We start from the raw sequence: 18,236 nt of genomic DNA, 5'->3' as shown, positions 1-18,236 counted from the left end.
TGATTATACTTCTATACCTGCAAAGAAAGTGCAAACATGTCCAGTCCAGCTTTAAGCTACCTATGCAATGTCTGAAGATTTCTCATGAGCTACACATGGTGATTGATTTTGTCTTTACTGAACAGTGACAAAACATAAACACACACATTGTAAGTAAGTCTGTCTGTCCCCAAATTAATCTTTCAGGCTAGAAGAAGCTTTATAGAGGCAAATATACTGTGCTGACATAACTTCCTGTTTCTTAGGAGTATGAAATAGCCTGTACAAACCCAAGTCCCCCTGACAAGAGTTTTTCAGTATCCACTTTGACTCATTTCAAACCTGCACATCTTGACATCTAGCTGCAGTATGCATTGTAGTCATATCCCTAGGCAAGGTCTCTCCTTCAGTTTTTTGATGAAGTGGGAGGTTTACCCCTTCAGTTGTACACTTCCTGTTATGTCATTGCATTGCACCTTCCGTAGACAGGATTGTTGGCTGCACTTAGACCAAAATACATGAGAACAAGAACCTGGGATGAGGTTGTGTTTTAGTCAGGTTGTACTATATAATCCTGAAGGGACTACCTCTCAACAGGGACCCTTTCCAGAAATTTAGAGTTGATAATATTTATGAGAGTTCAGAGCAGTTGAAACACTGGCTAGAGATCTTTTAAATGGCTAAATTTCAACACACTCCCTAAGGAGATGGGATGGAGATCATTTCAGACCTGTCATAGAAAGATCCTGCCTTAATTGTACTTCATTGTACTATAAAAAATGAGACCTCTCCACTAGATTTAAGAGCCTGTGGTATTGTGATCTGTGCGAAATCTTCAGGGAACTCATCTAGGACCTTACAGTGTACGTGAAATAAGCTTGTGTCATTAACAAAGGTAGAAACAGTCACATAAATATAATGGTTTCTGTAACTGATCTTTTCTAAAAGTATCTCCAACTTGACAGGGTGCATCTTTTCAGTGTGATTTATTCTGTAATACAGTACACTCCCTTGGCTGCCTTCCAAAAATGCTGTCTTGAGTACCTACTTATGAACAGAGCAGCCCCAAATCACTCAGCTTCATGACTCTGGTGTTTCATTGAAAGATGAACACTGATTTGGCTGTGGCACATATGCCAGCCTTTAGAACAGAGTGTCTCTGAAAGCATGAAGGACAAGTTACATCTTCCAGTAGCAGCTCTTACCATGACAGAGGTCCACATTAAACATCTCAGTATTAGATGTTTTACTCTTCAGAAACAAGTTTGATATGTCATGGTGTGTGAAATGACATGGTGTAACACTGCTACTTATATTTATTTAAATTAAAATCAGCTAATAGCTGCCAGACATAGGGTCCTTTCTCCAGTCTTTGATTCAAATATTTCGCAATTATAGGAAAGAGACAGAGACAGTGTACTTAGGCAACAGGCAAACTATGTCTCCAAACCTCGTTTCTATCCTCCCCGAAGTTGCATAAGTCTCTGGAGTTTCTAGAAATTTCCTTCACAGCACCCCTCTGATTTGTACGGAGTTTTCTCTTCCACTCACATTGGGAAGACCAAGAGCATTACTGTTTGTCTCTGCTTGGGGGAGTGCTTGAAAACAGTTCCTTGGATGGCATGAGGACAAAAGCAGAGTTTGAGGAATGAAAGCTTTGACTGATGCAGTTCTCTGCTGGCACAAGGGCAGAGGTGGTAAGATAAATGGGTTTTTCCTACTTCAGGAATGTTCAACTGGAAGACATTACTTTTACTTACTCCACTTACTTTTGTAAGTGGAAACTGTCCCAAGGGTAAAGGACATAGCATAGGGGACTTCACTGGAGCTGATAGTTCAGGTAAGTGTCCAGCCAGTGTTTCCAAGTCTGAGACATAGAAATGTGGAAGTAATTCTGTGAATTATGCTGAATGCACTCTTTGAATGATGGACCTGATGCTGAGGTGATCGTGTTGCCTAAGTGCCTTTGGCATTGCATCTTTGGATGGACCACAGAGATGGCAAGGTAAAATGCACAAATGTGAGAAATTATGAGGGCCAAGGAAGTGAGACCATAAGCTCACTTCTGGAAGATCAGTAACTTGCTGTACTATTATGGACATTTGTGGGGAGTTTTTCTTTATTAAGAAGGAAAACAAATAGCTAGAAGCTGGAAGTTTCTGTCTGAATTCAATTTAAGAATTAATGATTATCTCTGATCATCAGTGGCTAGATTTCTGCTTTGGAACAGGGAGTTGTGTCATTCATGTTGTCACAAAGATAGCTGTAGTGTATTAAGCCTCCATGTTAAGCCTTTTTCAGTGATGGAATAATGTGTATATTTGACTCATGATTCTAAAAGGTTTTAAATGCATGTCTAACTTTTTTTTTTTCATGAGTATTCTTCAACAGATACAGTAAGATGCAAAAATAAAATATTTGGATTTTCCCTTCAGACATTAATAAAGTAGGTAACATTGTGCTAACCTGTGAGCAGGCAGGACACTAGTGAGTTACTGTTTTCTGTGAAAAGCACAAATGGGTGTGTAGAAATTTGTGCTTCCAGGAATAACATCACAATGTACCTTAGACAACATTCAGAGAAGTAACATGCAGTAACAGGACAGTCTTAAAACTACATTAAAAGGAAAGCAATTAAAGATTGCAGGTCAAAAAAAGAAGTTAAAGTGGTCAGCATCTCTCAGAATGAAGCTCTTAGGTCTCATACATTCTCTCCTCTTTGAGATAACTGGGAAGTAAAGGGGATAATAGAGGGCTGGACTAACAGTAATGAGCAAGCAGATGAGAGAAACCAGAGTAGAAAGAGAATGTAGATGAGGCAGAGTAAAAGAAAAGATGAGAGAAAACAGATGGAAGCCAAAAAGCCAATGAAGTGAGAGAGACAAGACTACAATGATTTACACAAGACTTGGTGGAACTCCTCTAGATAAAACACTGAAAGAAACATATAGCCTCAGTCCAGCTCTGGAATAAAAGGAAAAAAACCCCAACTTTTAACATGGTTTTAAATAGATTCAGGCAGAACTTTGTGAATCTTTTCACCCTGACATTAGAAACAGAGATTCTATAACAGGATACTCTGATAGTATTAGTGACCTTGCATAGATTAGATTGAAATAAACATCAAAAATTTTGCACGTTTATTTGAACCAAACTTCAAATTCCTTGAGATCTATTCTTTGCTAATATATATTTACTTTTAAAGCTGTAAAGAGCCTTCAATCAAATCTATATTAAATATGCATGTATAACATTAATTGATAATAAGAATGCATGTAAAACAAGTTAAACAAAAGCCAAGGCTGGAACACTATTTTTTCCTCAAATTTGCATGATCTAATAATCTTCATTCCCTCAATAGTAAATCATTATTTACAATTATTTAGGATTGTGAATTTAAAAAAATTCTAATTGAATTTCTTAACTTATGGAAAGAGAATGTAGGAGCTGTTCAAGGAAGCAGAAGTCTGAAGAAATTTCTTATCAGGATTTTGATTTATTTGCAATTAGAAACAGAGCCAAATTGGAATTTGCATGTGTATCCTATTGCTGTTGAAATAACAGTGGTTTTCAATTCTAAGTGCTTTTTATCTGCACAATATCTGCATGAATTATAGAAATACTTGGTATTCTAGAACTGCAGTAGCTTTTTTAAACATTCTTGACCTGTATTAATGAATAGTTAGCAATCCTGCTAAAAGGAGATATTAGATTACAAGCTAGAGTACTTCTAATTTGTTGATTTAGTCACCACTTTTTTTTTTTTTCATGATCTGACTAGGGTTCTTTGGTGAGTCAATGGAATTTAAAGATAATGGAGTACAGCCAGAGGGAGATGAATGTATCAGCCTTGGCAGGATGAGCTTATTTTTAAGCACTCTTCTATCTTTGATACTCCTCATGTCTATCATTGGTTTTCTTGGGAGAAAAAGCACTGCAACGAGGTGATGGGAAATCTGGCTTACTTTTTATTGTAGCAAGTAAGATTTACCAGTTCTCATTCCACAATCAAGTCTCTTCAAAGATAGCTATTTCCTTCCTGACTGGGTTTTCACTTGGACTGACAGATTGCCAGTATTCCCAGTGTCAGAGCACTAACTGATGTTTGAGGTTGGAATTAATTTTAAAGATTTCCAATTAAAAGCTCAGATTTTTTAGATTTCAAGATATACAATAAAACGAAGACATTGTTAACAATTTAACAGCTGTGACATGAAATTAAAAATCATATTTTTGCCACTGTAATATCTTTTTGAATCTAACTTGGGTAAATAATATAAAAAATACAAATTATTTATTTTATGTTAGAGGGAACTCATTGAAAAACTACTCACCTAATAGTATCCATGAGGTGTGCAGAGCTGGATTAAAAAAAATAGGACAAAGACCTGAAGTATTCAATAAGTGAGAAAACAAAATCGGATATGTAGATATTATTTGATTGATCTTATGAATTATAAAAAGTCAAAAACCGTTGAAAAGAACTGCCGCTTGAGTGATTATAAAAACAGTTATTCTGTATATTTCCTTGACATTATAGTAACTTAGGATTCTGTTTTTTCTTCCAAAGACTGAACTATCTTACAGCAACGCAGTACAAAGACTGCAATCCTTTTGCAGATGTCAAATAAAATCTGCTAGGAGAAATGTTGCTTCCATAAAGAAAATAGAGCCTAAGGAAAATATTAAATCACATTGCAGTATACCTACAATTTCATATTTTGTTTTTCAGTATGAGATTCAAAGTGCTTTGCTGTTCACTATTCCTTCCTTGCAAAAAAAAAAGATTATAAAAACAGTCATTCTGTATATTCCCTTGACATTATAGTAACTTAAGATTCTGTTTTTTCTTCCAAAGACTGAACTATCTTACAGCAACGCAGTACAAAAAGTACAGTTTTTAATAAGTAATTTTTTCCTTAGCTGTTCATGCTGAAAGGCTGACAAATTCTTTTTGCTTAGGTGCCAAGAGTCTTCTAACCTTTCTTGAGGGGGTCACAACTTAAAATCTACTGGATCACCTCCCATGTATTAGCAATGATAAAAACTTCCTCCCGTTCTCTGTAATTGCACATCTCCCTATGGCAGGTTTGGAAATTTCATGTTGGAAAGGTTATTTTAAAGAGGAGTATATGAGAACAGTGTGCCAAATTTCTCAGCTGGTGTAAAATTCCAAATATTTAAATCTAGATTGGCAATTGAAATGGAAGAACTCACTGCCAAAAGTTATTGTTCAGTGTTTTGGAGACTGTTGGTAATCCAAAGGTAGCAGCATGAAAAGTGCGGCTCTTAAGTAGTCCTTGAACAGTTTACAAGATCTGTTGACAATTTCAAGTAAAGAAATGACAAAAGTATTTCCTAAAGTAATGGTAACTTCATTGCAGTAAGGACGCTAAAGCTGACTAAAGTCAGATCCTTAGGAGAGAAATTATTATGAAGTCCTGACAGGGTTTCTAAAATACTTAGAAAGTTAATGCTTTATTAAATATATTTTGACCTCAGTAAGAAGTCCAGTTTCTGGGCAAAGTGACACCTTGATTTTTTTCTCAGTCCTTCTTCAGAGGTCCTGACAACATAAAGAGTTGGTGCGAGTGATTGTATTGGCAAATGGAATAGCAATGTGTCAATATGACTCTCTTGGGCTGAGTGGGATTGCCTTTCTGCTGTAAAATGCCTGGCACAGATAAAAGGCTTAGTCCATATACACCACTGAAAGTGTTATGATGGATCTAGGACCACAAAGATGATCTTTGATCATCTTGGGTTTTGTTTCAGATATTGTTTTAATGAAGATTCTTAAAAACAAAACCAGAAAACCAACCAACCAAAAAAAAAGCCCACAAAACCACAAAAAACCCCAAAAAAACCAAAAAACCCCCAACAAAATAACAAAAAAAAACCTAGCTAAAAAAACAGTGAAACCTTTATGCAGGAGTCATGTTATTCCTGAACTCTGTGGTGCTGTGTACCGTCCTTTTTTAGAACTTTTTATTTTACCTTTTTTTTTCTGTATCCTTTTTTCCTCATTGTGCCTATGAATGGAATATATATCCTTTTGTAATATTATTACCTGAGTTTCTCTGAAGCTGATACGGTATCTTTGATCATCTTGGGTTTTGTTTCAGATATTGTTTTAATGAAGATTCTTTTACTATTTTTGTATTTTATTAAACTTCTTATTTGTGATATTGATTCCTTAATATTTAAAGTTCTTTCTGCATGAAAATGCTTCTCTTTGAATTTTATGTATAAAACCTTTTTTTTTCATACTACTGAAACCAGAAAAAAATCCTGTTCTCAACATGTCATATTTGGTTTCATATTTCCCTTAGTTCTCTCCAACCCTTTCTTTGGCTTCAATCTTTAAGTTATAAGAGTAACCCTCTTGCAGGAGAGTGTTTCTCATTTTAAAACAGCCTACCTGATGATTCTCCCTGAACAAGTCTGGTGCTTTTATTTGTGAATTGAGTCCTTCCAGTCACGTTCAATTCAGTTGATATCTAAGTGCTGACATCCAATTTTCTCTGTCTTCAAAGTCTATCAGATTTCCTCTATTTTGTTGAGTAAAATTAGTGTAAAAGAAGAACAGGGATGGAATGATATAAAAGAGACTGGATTCCTCGGAGCTACACAGAGCCAACACCAGATCACATTTCTAACCAAACAGTAGCTGAAACTGCACCAGAAAAAGTTGTAGTTTCTAACACCATGTGGTACCTTGGGATTAGTGCATTAGTGAGAGTGTTCCCTCTGGTCCCACAAACATCTCCTCTCTTTCTCTCTGAGAATTTTGTGGGAGAGTGGGAGGGAAGAGGGAGGAGGAAAGGGCAGGGATTGAAAAGTGCTTTTCTGGGTTACCTTACATTCTCTGTAAGTGTTTCTTCTAAATCCTCAATAAAATTATATCAGTATGGGTTCCATTACCTGGCAACTGATTTAGGTAAAGTGAGAAGACTTGAAGCTTTTGCACTAAATTTTTACATTTTTAATAAGCCTTATTATATGAAGGAAACTGTATTTTTGGCTATCAGAAAGAAGGCCAGCTGGTCTGTTTAAATACCTGCTAGATACATTGAGTTGGTCCAAAGTGGCCCCAGCTCCAATGACAAGGCTCTGCCAAGCATGAAGCAGACAAACATACCCATGTTTACTTATACAGAAGTGGTGAATGCTGGTGCTGCCTGTAGCATCAATAGCCTGCCTGTAGTATCAATTAAGATCAAGGGCACTTCTTGTTGGTTAATTTGGTTTGGGTGTAAGAAAATGTCTATATGTCTATATGTCTACACTTGTCTACCAGTGTATGTTGTTCTTCAGCAAAAAAACAGGAGGAGATAATATATGTCTGCATCTTCCCTCCAGAACATCAGAAAAATACTAGTCATATGAGCAATTTTCTGAATAATATTACTTAAAAGGAAAAGTAACAATACAGACTAAAATGGCAGTTGCTATCCAGAAAATTGTGAATTTCCTGCTTGATGATAAACTATAAAACCAGAGAGAAAATACCATTAAAAGTACTTATGAGTATATGGAAAAAAATATAAGACAGAGCAAGAAAGCATCTGTATGAGAAAATGTGTAGAGAACTCTGAGAAAAAAATTAAGACAACTTCATATACTTTTTATTCACAACCCTGTTGATGAATACAGAAGGTGGAAAATTATGGTTTTTCAAATGGCTATGACCTTGATAAATAATTTGATTTCTGCAAAATGGGATTTTTTTCTTTTCATTTAAATGCACTTTTCACAAATTAAGAAAATTTCTTGGTGAAAGTGCTCTTTCCAGGGGATCTCTGTGTCCTTTTATCCACTCAACCTATTCCTCTCCTGAAAACCACAACCACTCCAATTCTTCTGTCCGGGCATTTTTAAATCAGTTTTACCTTCCTTTCCCTTCCTTTCTTCCGCATCTCACTTTTGCAAGAGCTGTAAACTATTTTACACTTGTCAAGCAATAATCATTTGTGGTGACATATGGAGATGGTTTGCATTGCAAACTAAGCTGTTGTATAATCATGAAAAATAAATTTTAGGTAGCGTATGTTCTTTCTTCCTGCTGTGCATTGAAGTGTATGCTATACCCCCAGCAAGGAGTGTAGAGACAAACTGATACTCTAGAGGCCTCTTCTTTTAATTTTTTTCCAAAAAGCACCTTTTTAATCCCCGATTCTACCATTACTGTGGAATGTCAGTAAAATAGGTACTAGGCTTTCCTTTCTCTTTTACTATTCTTAGAGGGCTAAGTAATTTCAAAAATTTCAAGTACCCTAAAATATACTGAAATGTAGAATATTCTCAAAATAGTGAGCTTTTCTGTAGATGTAAGAAATTTCTTGGTGGTTATGTCATGCTGTCATTTATTTTGGGAAATGTGACACATTGAGGCAAGTTTTTACTCTGTATTTAAGTATTTCTGATAGCACAGCACTTTCTTATGAGCAATCTTATTAAGATTACTGGCAGCAGTGCACTGTTTTAGTAGTATTATTAGTTTATTTTGCTAACATTTTAAGCCAAGTCTTTTATGATAAAATACTGCTGAGACAAATTACTTAGTCAAAAGGCAAAACTGATAGTTATTTTGTAGTAGAAAATACTGTAGTATTTTCAGCCTTGATAAGAATGTAATATGTTTTCTAAACAATTATACAAATTTTAAAACAGAAGAGGTACCCCTAAATGTGGTTATTATATTTATCGCAGAAAAGCTTCTAGTTATTTACTTTCTTTTTCTTCCATAGAACAGAGTAATGAGCATTGAATTGATTATTCTGGCAGAAACATGTTACACCATGAAAGCTACATGATATCCTAAACAATACTTGGTGGTAAAATTTGGCAGTGTGTGTGCATGTGTCAGTACCATTTCCCATATAAGTTAGAATGGCTTTGATAGAAAAATAATTGTCTTTAAATGGTGGGATTCCATATTTATAGCATATTGCTTTCTCAGTGTTGGAGATACTATTTTAGGTTATTCTGTGTTTTATTTTAAACTCTGTCTTGCAAATTAAGTCTCTACTTCCTCTCTCTCATATATCATCTTCAGTTGTGCAGCTCTTGGAAGCCACATCAGTCCTTTAGCTAACAACTGGAATTTAGTAAACAAATTGTTCACAAGAATGGCATGTTACCAACCACTTATATCTGAGATCTGAGAAGTAACAAAAAGGTTTGTTTGGTTGGGTTTTTTTTCTTTTTTTTTTTGTTGGTTTGGTTGTTTTTTTTTTGTGTGTGTGTGTGTGTGTTTTTTTCTTTGTCTTTGTTTTGGTTTGGGGTTTTTTGGGGGTTTTTTGGGTTTTTTGGGGGGTTTTTTTGTTTGTTTTTTTGATGTTTTGTTTTTTTGTGGTTTTTTGTTTGGTTTTTTTTTGTGGTTTGTTTTGTTTTGTTTTTGTTTTTGTTTTTTGTCATGTAAGTGCTTCCACAGGAGTCTGAGAAGACAGAGGAATATTTAATAGAAAATGCAGATTTTCTAAACTCTGTTTTTCAGGGTAAAAGTGTTCTGTGTCCTGCTGCTGTTGGTATTATCTTGGCCTATGTTTCCATAGAAGGCTTTATATTTGTAAGCTTTCCTTTGCTACTTGCAAGCTTGCCTTTTAATGTAACCTTTTCTTTAAAGCTATACTCATTTGAGACATGCTTAGGCCCATGAATTTTGAACAAGCTCCTTTACCATGATCTTTAGCCAATCCCTTTTCCTATTACCACCTGACTTAGAATTTTACTCTGTTTTGAATATGGACATGAGTGTGCATAGTACATGTATATTTGCCCGTGTTTCAAGAAGTTGGATAATTTTACTTGACTATGCTATTAAATTTTAAGTGCATTTTGGAAAACACAAAGTACTAGTTCTCATAGTTTTTCTGTCTGTTGACTTTTGCTTATTTTAGTCTTTTTTATACTAGTTTAGAGACTCTGACTGAGGCATATTATAGATCAAATGTAGAAGAGTCCTTATAATTACATTGAATCCACGTTTCTAAATTAAAAAGTAGAAGGATAAGCAGATATTTTAGACAATATATCATATACTTTTTGACTGCATAAGATCTTGCAGTTCCAGCTTCAAGAATTGAGGAAAGTTATGTGAAGGATGCCAAAATAATTATTAATTTTAAAAGGCACCCACAAATAGTAGCCTTAGGCTCCGAAAATGTCTTTAAAAGCCATGAAATATGCAAGAAAGCAAGCAAGAAAGAAAAAAAACAACTGTGCTTCTAAAACTTTTTGATTAGTGGCACTTAGATACTCCTACAATTATAACATCTAAAATTGCTAACTTTATAAATGATCTTTAAATGGGTGCATCCATGGAAGACCTTGACCGTTTAAACATTTTGGCATGTGATTAAATTCAAAACTATATGCAAATCCCAGTGACATGAACATGCTTATAGTACTGAGGACTTTGTATTGATGTGGTACCTTTTTCCCCTTGAAGAAATAAAGAAAAATACGTTTTGTATCTCCAGACAACAAGTAAGGTAACTATAAAATAAAAGTAAGGACAGGAATACTGACTGTTCTTAACAAAAGAAATAGGGAAGAAATACAATTATTAAAAAGATAGAAGGATAAAAGAAAACATATGAAAATAAAGGCTGTAAAGATAAAACTTCTATAAAATATATGTCTTAGAAACTAATGCAGACAAAATTGGCAGAATTTTGATATGCCTTTGAGGATAAATCCAGGACAAAGCTGATGGTCAGATGATAATCATCAAGGATTTTTGAGGGAATGTTCTCAAGTTTGGCCTTGATGAACTTGGGCTGACAACAGAACTGGCACAAAGGAATGTTGTGAAATTAAACCAAAATTTTAGTGAGAGACACTATTGTAAAGTCAATTGATGCAGAAAAAAAGTATTAGGTACGAGTTGTACAGAAATTCTATGTAGCTTTCTGTGAGAACAGACATTACTTGATGCTGTGTTATATTAAAACGTGCAAACAACACGTAAAAATAATAGATACTGTATGTTCCATATACCTATAGGGGCAATCCTTTAAATGCTTTCTGATCTGTTTTTATCAGGGAACATTCAACAACTTTACCTTCTGTAATTTTAAGGTAGGGCAACATAGTGATTGATTGGTACACTATTTTATTTGCAGGATGTGACACTGAGAAACTGTAGGCAGACCTACATTATTTCAAACAACAGACTAGGTCTCCAATTGGTGGCTAAATCCCCACAATAACAGCACTAGTGCATTGTAGATATCTGTATTCTTTCAAAGTAAAAGTCTGGTATAACTGAATAAATTATAGTGCATCTATAGTTTTCTTCCCTGCTTGTAGAAGTTATGGACTTTAGAGTCTTCTGCATTTTCTCTCAAGGTTTTTCAAGAGACAACTGGGTAATTTATTTAAAGCTTTTACCAGATTTTAGTTTTAGCTGATTCATCTGTGAAGTGGGTAAAGAAATGGCTGTTTAGAGGACTAGGCAATCAGAAACAGCTATACTGATTTATACCAGCTGAAGATATGAACCTTTCTATTTTTCAGTGTTCTCAAAGTACTTTGAGATCACTGAATAAAAGCACTGGAGGATTTTAGGGAATAAGCAAATAATTTATGTTACTCAGCCATTCCAATCTGCAGTTTTAGAACAGCACGGATTATTTTTCTGTTACATAAATTATTGTCCTGTGCTGTTGTTCCCGCTTGTTTCCTTTTTAAACTAACAACACAGCAAAAGAATTGTAGCTATTTGCATAAGTTTAGCTTTCTTTGGAGATTTCCAGCTCTGTGTTGTGGTGCTTCAAGACTTGTTTCTGCATTGGGTACTTCTCTGCAATCTCTTCTGGGAGAACAAATGTTTGGTAGCATCCTAGCCATGTGCTTTGAATGTACAAAAATAGAATAGAATAAAAGAAACAGAGTCCCTTGGTAGAATCACTTTAATGTCTTGCATCTGATGTTCAGATTGGTGGGGAGGGGAAGATCACATGCCTGATGTTTTCTCTAGAACTACACCCAACTGGAAGCCATCCCTTGGCTTCTCTGCAGACAGCAGCATACCCAAATGGAACATATTAATTCTTTGGGGAAATCTCCCTAGTCTGACAAAAAGAAATTTTTTCAGCTTCCCAGATACATACTCTGTTCCCAGTACCATCAGACTGAAAGAAGAATCTGCATTACGATGATCTGGAAGACACAGTCTAACTGCAAGGTTTAGATAAATAACTTCTGCGATGCAGCTGCTCAAGCTTTCAGGTTTTGACATGTTTATTAATGAAAATGAATGAGAAAAAAAGGAAACAGTCAGCCAGGCAAGATGCCCCTGTAACTCTGCTGTCATCATTAGGTGATTATGGTATACCAAATATTTATGCTTCTATATGATTCAGATCACAGAAAATAAATATCACTTTTATGTGTTTTATTTTCTTTGGAGAAGGAAGTGGAGGAGAGTGTGAGTCATAGTGGAAGAATAAAATATATTTCTCTTCTGACAAAAGCTGCTTGTTTTGTCAGAGAAGGATCCTAGCATTAACTTTATGCTAGTTTGCTGATAAGCTCTGGAGCCTGACTGGCTTCAAAAAGAAGTGATGGCCTGCCAGTCCCCAGTCTGTACCTGTCTGGTGACCCATGGCCAGAAGCCAAATCATATTTCTTACTCCTGCTGGGCATAAGATAATCAGTGTTCCTAGCAAGGTCTGAATGCAGGCTGCTGGTGCACCCTTGCAAAGATTTCTGGTGAGTAGAATTCTGACCCTTTGCACCGTAACAAATCCTGCCAGCTGCAGCTTAACTTCTGAGCATAGGGCTGCTCTGAGGAATCTGGGAAGGTTAACATGACTATGTATTAGTGTATGACCAATATTATTTGTCTGCTTTTTAAAAAAAAACCACCCCATCATATTTGCTGTTATGATCAGATTCAGAGGATTCTCTTCTTAGGCAGCTGAGAAAGGAAGTGACATGGTTATAGGAGCTCCTGAGGAGGTAGCCAATGTATGATTCCTCCTGTTTACTACTTGCTGTGCCCTCCAGAGTATAGAAGAGATAGAAAACATGCAAGATACAGGCTCTGATGATTCTCTGCTCCCAAGAGATAGTGAAGGATCAGGAACCATCACTGCCTGTCCAACATCCTGAGGTAGGAAAAGATTGTTTGCAAGGGAGAAGTGATCATGTCGCTTTCTGTAGGCTTTCCTTACAACTACCAAGCTCAAAACATTTTTTGCCCCTGCCCATGGCAGGCTGGGTGAGCTAGATGATCTTTAAAGGTGCCTTCCAACCCAAGCTACTCTATGGTTCTATGATTCTGTGATTTTCCTAAAGACAGATATGAAGGTGCTAAAGCCTGAGCGGTGACAAATGTCAAAAGGTTTTATGTATGTCCTGGTGAAATTAAGACTATATTTAAAAATGTGTGTGTATATCATTCCTTATAGAACTTCACAATATAGGAAAGTATCTGTCATTTTTGTGAAAGAATTTTCATGTGGGTTTCTTGCCACAAAGCAGACAAACATTACAGATGTCCTACCTATATAAACTCCAAACCAAAACACTGTTTTCCAGATGTTAAGTTTCTGGTTTTTGAGTGGATATATCATAGAACTTATTCAAAAGAGTAACCACCTAAATGTAGATTAATGTGGAAGACTGGATTAGAGATTCAGGAACCGAAGGTCATATGGTCTTTGCAATTGAGAGACTTGTGGCTGTCATCTTTTTGGAAGACCAAATCGTAGCCTTGTCTCCTGTAACAAGGACTAGGGACACCCAAAGTTATGTCTTAGTGTGTTAGACAATAATACAGCAAAAGTAGGATGTTATTTTTCTGGTGAAATGTGTACATTTTTAAAAGAAAACATTATTTCTTTCAGAAAAAACCCTCTTAGCTGTTATTTTGGTAAAGTGCGTTCAGGTAATACTGAAAGCATTAACAGAACACTGAATTCTAAATGCCACCTCCAGTTATTAGTATTATAGTCTTTTCAGTTCTTGAGCTGAGATTCCTATATATCATTTCTGTAGAGATTTATGAATGTGCTACTATTTCCTGTTCAGCACTATTAAAGACGGTGTTAATAGCTATTCCTGGTTCTTTGTGTCAAAAGACCTTGCTTTCAGTATATAATAATTTTCCTATTGCTACTCAGTATGGTTGGCATTTTTAATGTCAGACATATTTATTTGACAAAAAATTGAATAAACTGTCTAAACAATTTTTGCTGCATTTATGAATGAGATTTAGGGTCAAATGCATTGTTTTGCCCCATTGTTATTAAAAAATGTGCTGACATCTTTACGCTTAAGAGCAAGGTCTTGAAATGTGGTAGAAGTGTGGTAGATTTTCCCAATGTTCCAAATTATAAGACTCTCAAAAATTTCTTTGTGTGTTAGACTGGTGAGGCTTGTTACTGCTCAGCAACTTGGGCTTGCAGAGCTTCTCTGCGCTGAACACACTCCATTGTCTGACTCCTGAGCTTAGTCTGTTCTGTACTCTGTGGTGCTGCCACTTTGTTTGACATGAAGAAATAAAAAGCAGAGCCTGACTTGAATTTGAGGAAATATGAATGGAGAGGAGGAGGACAAAAGCTCAAGTGGCTGCAGATAGGGAGGGTTCTTCATAGGATCCCTCCTTCTTTCAGTCTATAAGATGTATGGTGCTATGGGGACAGATGAAGATTGTGTATCAGCCACAGTCCTCATCAGTGATCAGGATCCATGCCACATGTGTTGCAGACGTGGGGAAGTTTGGGAAGTATATGTTGCTTCAGACAATGAATTTGTAATTAAAGTATCAGAAGGTATGTACATAAGATAAGATGTGGTTGCATAGGAGACCTTTATTCCTGATATTGTTCCCTAGCTTTGTGGAGATTAGCCTGCAAAAGCTCAGTCACGTAATGCCTAATGTAAGTATTCATATGTGTACTTTGTGTGTTAGAGAGTTCTACATCGTGGAACAATAGGAAAAATAGCCCAGAGGAGGAGTGATTGACTGCCTGCCTCCAGGCCATGTCAGCTCGAACCTGTAGCAACCTTGGTGGATATTTGTTTCAGCTATTATAAAAAATAAATAATAAAAAAATAGCTGAAACAAATACATTATAAAAAAGTCCAAGATATAGAGAGTCTCCAATTTTCTTAAGCATTTTATTTATATTATTATTTATTCTTAGTATTTAAAAGCTTGTTCCAGTCTCTGAAGTACATGTTTCCTGCTGCAGCTGCTTCAGGTCCTGTCCACAGGGTACAGAACAGGTTATTTCTTTCCTCTTGCAATGACTTACATATTCATGCACTTTTATCATGTTTGTTCCCATGTTATGCAAATCAAATAATTATACTTATATTATTTATCCATTTAAGTTATGTTTTTTAAAAGTTTTTTCTTCACTTTTGATCTCTCCAGTTGGTCTAGGTCCTTCTTGAAGTGCAATGCTCAATATCGGAATCCATATTTCAGCAGAGGCCTACTAATGACTTGTAAAAAAAGGAATATTTTACAATTTATATCACTTTGCCTGTAGATATTTGTGGTGCAATTTCAGCAAAATCACCAAACAAATTTTTTTTTTCAGCAAAACCACCAAAAATTTTTAAGTGATCTCTATCTTTTTTTAATGTAGAACTGTATTCATTGAAATGATGCATGCTCTGACAAAGACTTTTTGCTTCATCTGAATTCTCTTTTTTTGTGATTAACAAGTAAAAGGAACATTTTCCTAATACTAAAATTAAGAATAGGCAAACAAAACAAAATAAATTTTATAATGCCTAGATCAAGAATTAAACTAAAGAAAAACCTAGAGAATTGTTAATATCATTAATGCGTCTTTTTTTCTGCAGAAAACCTAAACCTTTCAACAAAAATATGGTTTCTTTGGACTAAGTTGTTTATCAAATAAACAATAAACATTGAACTTAAACAAATAGCATTACACATGTACAAAATTAATCTTCACATTCTGACTAATGTAGACCAATTGGGACTTTCTAGAGTTAATTTTCTAGGACATTCATATATGTATTTGCCTTTTAATGTTAGTTGTGTCCCCCTGATTTAGTACAGCCATTACAGGCTCAGTGTTTGTCAAACCAGTGCAAAAGGCATCCTTGCTCCTTCCCTTTGGAGTCAGCCTGAAAGAATAACATCTGCAAGTGCAGAGCAAAGGGGCTTATCTTCTCCTTCAATCCAGCATTCAGGCTTTGAGATTGGAGATGGGCAAAATCCAAGTGGTAAAATATCCACACATAAGTTTGTCAAGGAAGGGGTTAAAAAAGTGGAATCTTTGTGACTGTAAAGGGCTGAATTATCTTCCTAACACCAGCAGGGGTTGCTGTCACTAGTTCGTGGTTGTCACATTCCTGTTATGCTTGACCTTGGAAAGGCTTGACAACATAGTCTGGATTTGATTAAGGGAATTTCATGTTTTTCCTTTGCTAGAGTCACCCCCCACCTCGACAAACATTTAAAAATGTTAAGGAGTAAAAAAAAAAAAGTTTGGAAAGCAAACATTTTCCCAAAAGAAATTTATAGTTCAAATTTACACCAAGTTCACACTAACTGGAGCAGTCCGGGTTTCCAGTCAGGCTTTGAGAGCTCTCTGTAAACCATTAGTCACTTCCCTGGAAGAGGCAGCTTTTTATAGGCAGCAGGATAAAACAGACACAGATGTGTAAGTAATGTTAGAGGCTTTCACATGTACCTGCCTTTTTTTTCTCAGTCATACAAAAGAAAAAAAGAGTGATTATAGAAAGAAAATCATTGAAGCCTTGGGCTTGAACAGCTACCATGGAGATAAGTTTAATGAAAATAAAATATCTTGTGTTGTGGGTTTTTTCTGATTGTGACAATTTATATAATGAAGATGGAAGTTCTTTTAATTTTTTCACATTGGGTTCTTTGCATTCCACAGGACTGTGATTATGCCAGCTGCCAACGAGTTTGATCCAGAAATTGTCCTGGTGTCAGCAGGATTCGATGCTGTGGAAGGCCACGACCCTCCGCTGGGCGGGTACAAAGTCACAGCTAAATGTAGGTATTGCCAATGGCGTGTGTTTCTGAGTTGGTATTTTTCCTAGTCAGGAATATAAGTCCAGTTCACATCTATGTTTCTGTTTTGTGAGATAACAGCTGTGTCACTGAGGCCAGAGACTGTCCAGCAGTTAATACCCAGAGATGCCTGGAGAGCTGCAGCACTTGCCCAAGTCATGGACAGGGTGGAAGCAAACATGTTAGAGTTCCTGGCTCACTCCTTTATGTTCCTCTTGGCATTTTTGTCTTGACTTTCTAAAGTATTACTTTTCTGGCATTCAAATAACATTTTAGAGGTTTCATGCTTTTCAATAGGCCCCAATTTCCAAATGCTGGAGTAAGTTACTTCTCTTTAAATATATATCGGAGATTTTAGACTTTGGATGCCTAAATCCAATCTCATATTGCTCTTTTGTTATTGTAAAATTTTCAGCTCCGTGGCATTAATCCTGAATTACATCAGTGTTTACGAAGGCCAAATTTTTCTAAAATACTACTCTTCTGGTTCTCAATATTTGTATGTCCACTTCAGTCTTTCAAAATGTGTGCTTATGGCAGAGATGTAATACTTTTGAAAGACAGGTCTGTCCGACACATCTCATTTGTAGCACTCCAAAAACCCTGGGTCTTACCAGACATTGTGGCCAAACTGATTCTGAGCCTGGGATGTTAAGCAAGGCTGCGTGATGTAGTAACTCTCTGTACAGAATGTGCATTGAAATATTGCTTTATATCAATTGCTTTGCACGGGGGAACACAAAATGGCTTCCTAATGCAATGCTGTGAATAATTTTCCTCAGTATATCTTCTATTCTGTGTATTCAGTCTATAATATCACTTCAACCGCTATTAAATATGGACCTCTGCTGCTAATGGTAAATGTCTTGGGAAAAGTCTGGAGAAGTCAATGAGACTTAATGGCATTTAAAATACTGCAGGAATGGACTCCAGTTCAGAGGATTTTGTCCTTCTAACCTCTGCCTTTTGTTACAGATCAATAGACCAAAGCTGTTGTTTACCTCAGGAGGTTCAGTGCAGATATACATATTTTTTATTTTAATTTTCATTGCATGCTAAACAGGCTCCCCTGAATACCAATGAAAGTGATGGAGGAGCAGAGTGAGTGTCCATAGGGGTGTGCTGTGAAAAGGGAGAATGCAGAGAGCAGTGCAGGGGTCTACCCAAAGAAGCTTACACAGGTGCTAATGCACAAATGGGCTGGAAATGGAATATCCCT

At 36.0% G+C, this 18,236-nt stretch overlaps 1 protein-coding gene across 13 annotated transcripts in view; it reads left to right on the top strand.

Moving 5' to 3' along the window:
• The window catches only part of HDAC9 (histone deacetylase 9), a 456,332-nt gene that overhangs the window by 378,676 nt on the left and 59,420 nt on the right, over positions 1 to 18,236 (top strand). For all 13 annotated transcript variants that reach the window (XM_039706463.1, XM_039706396.1, XM_039706402.1 and 10 more), the window contains one exon: positions 16,881 to 16,999. In XM_039706463.1, coding sequence (XP_039562397.1) covers positions 16,881 to 16,999 — 119 coding nt within the window. The remainder of the gene's footprint in view (positions 1 to 16,880; positions 17,000 to 18,236) is intronic.

This window comes from Passer montanus, unplaced genomic scaffold (genome assembly GCF_014805655.1).
Source record: "Passer montanus isolate IOZ18808 unplaced genomic scaffold, ASM1480565v1 scaffold10, whole genome shotgun sequence".
Classification (NCBI taxonomy): domain Eukaryota; kingdom Metazoa; phylum Chordata; class Aves; order Passeriformes; family Passeridae; genus Passer; species Passer montanus.
Note: the sequence above shows the minus strand (reverse complement) of the source record. Positions and strands in the feature narration are given on the sequence as shown.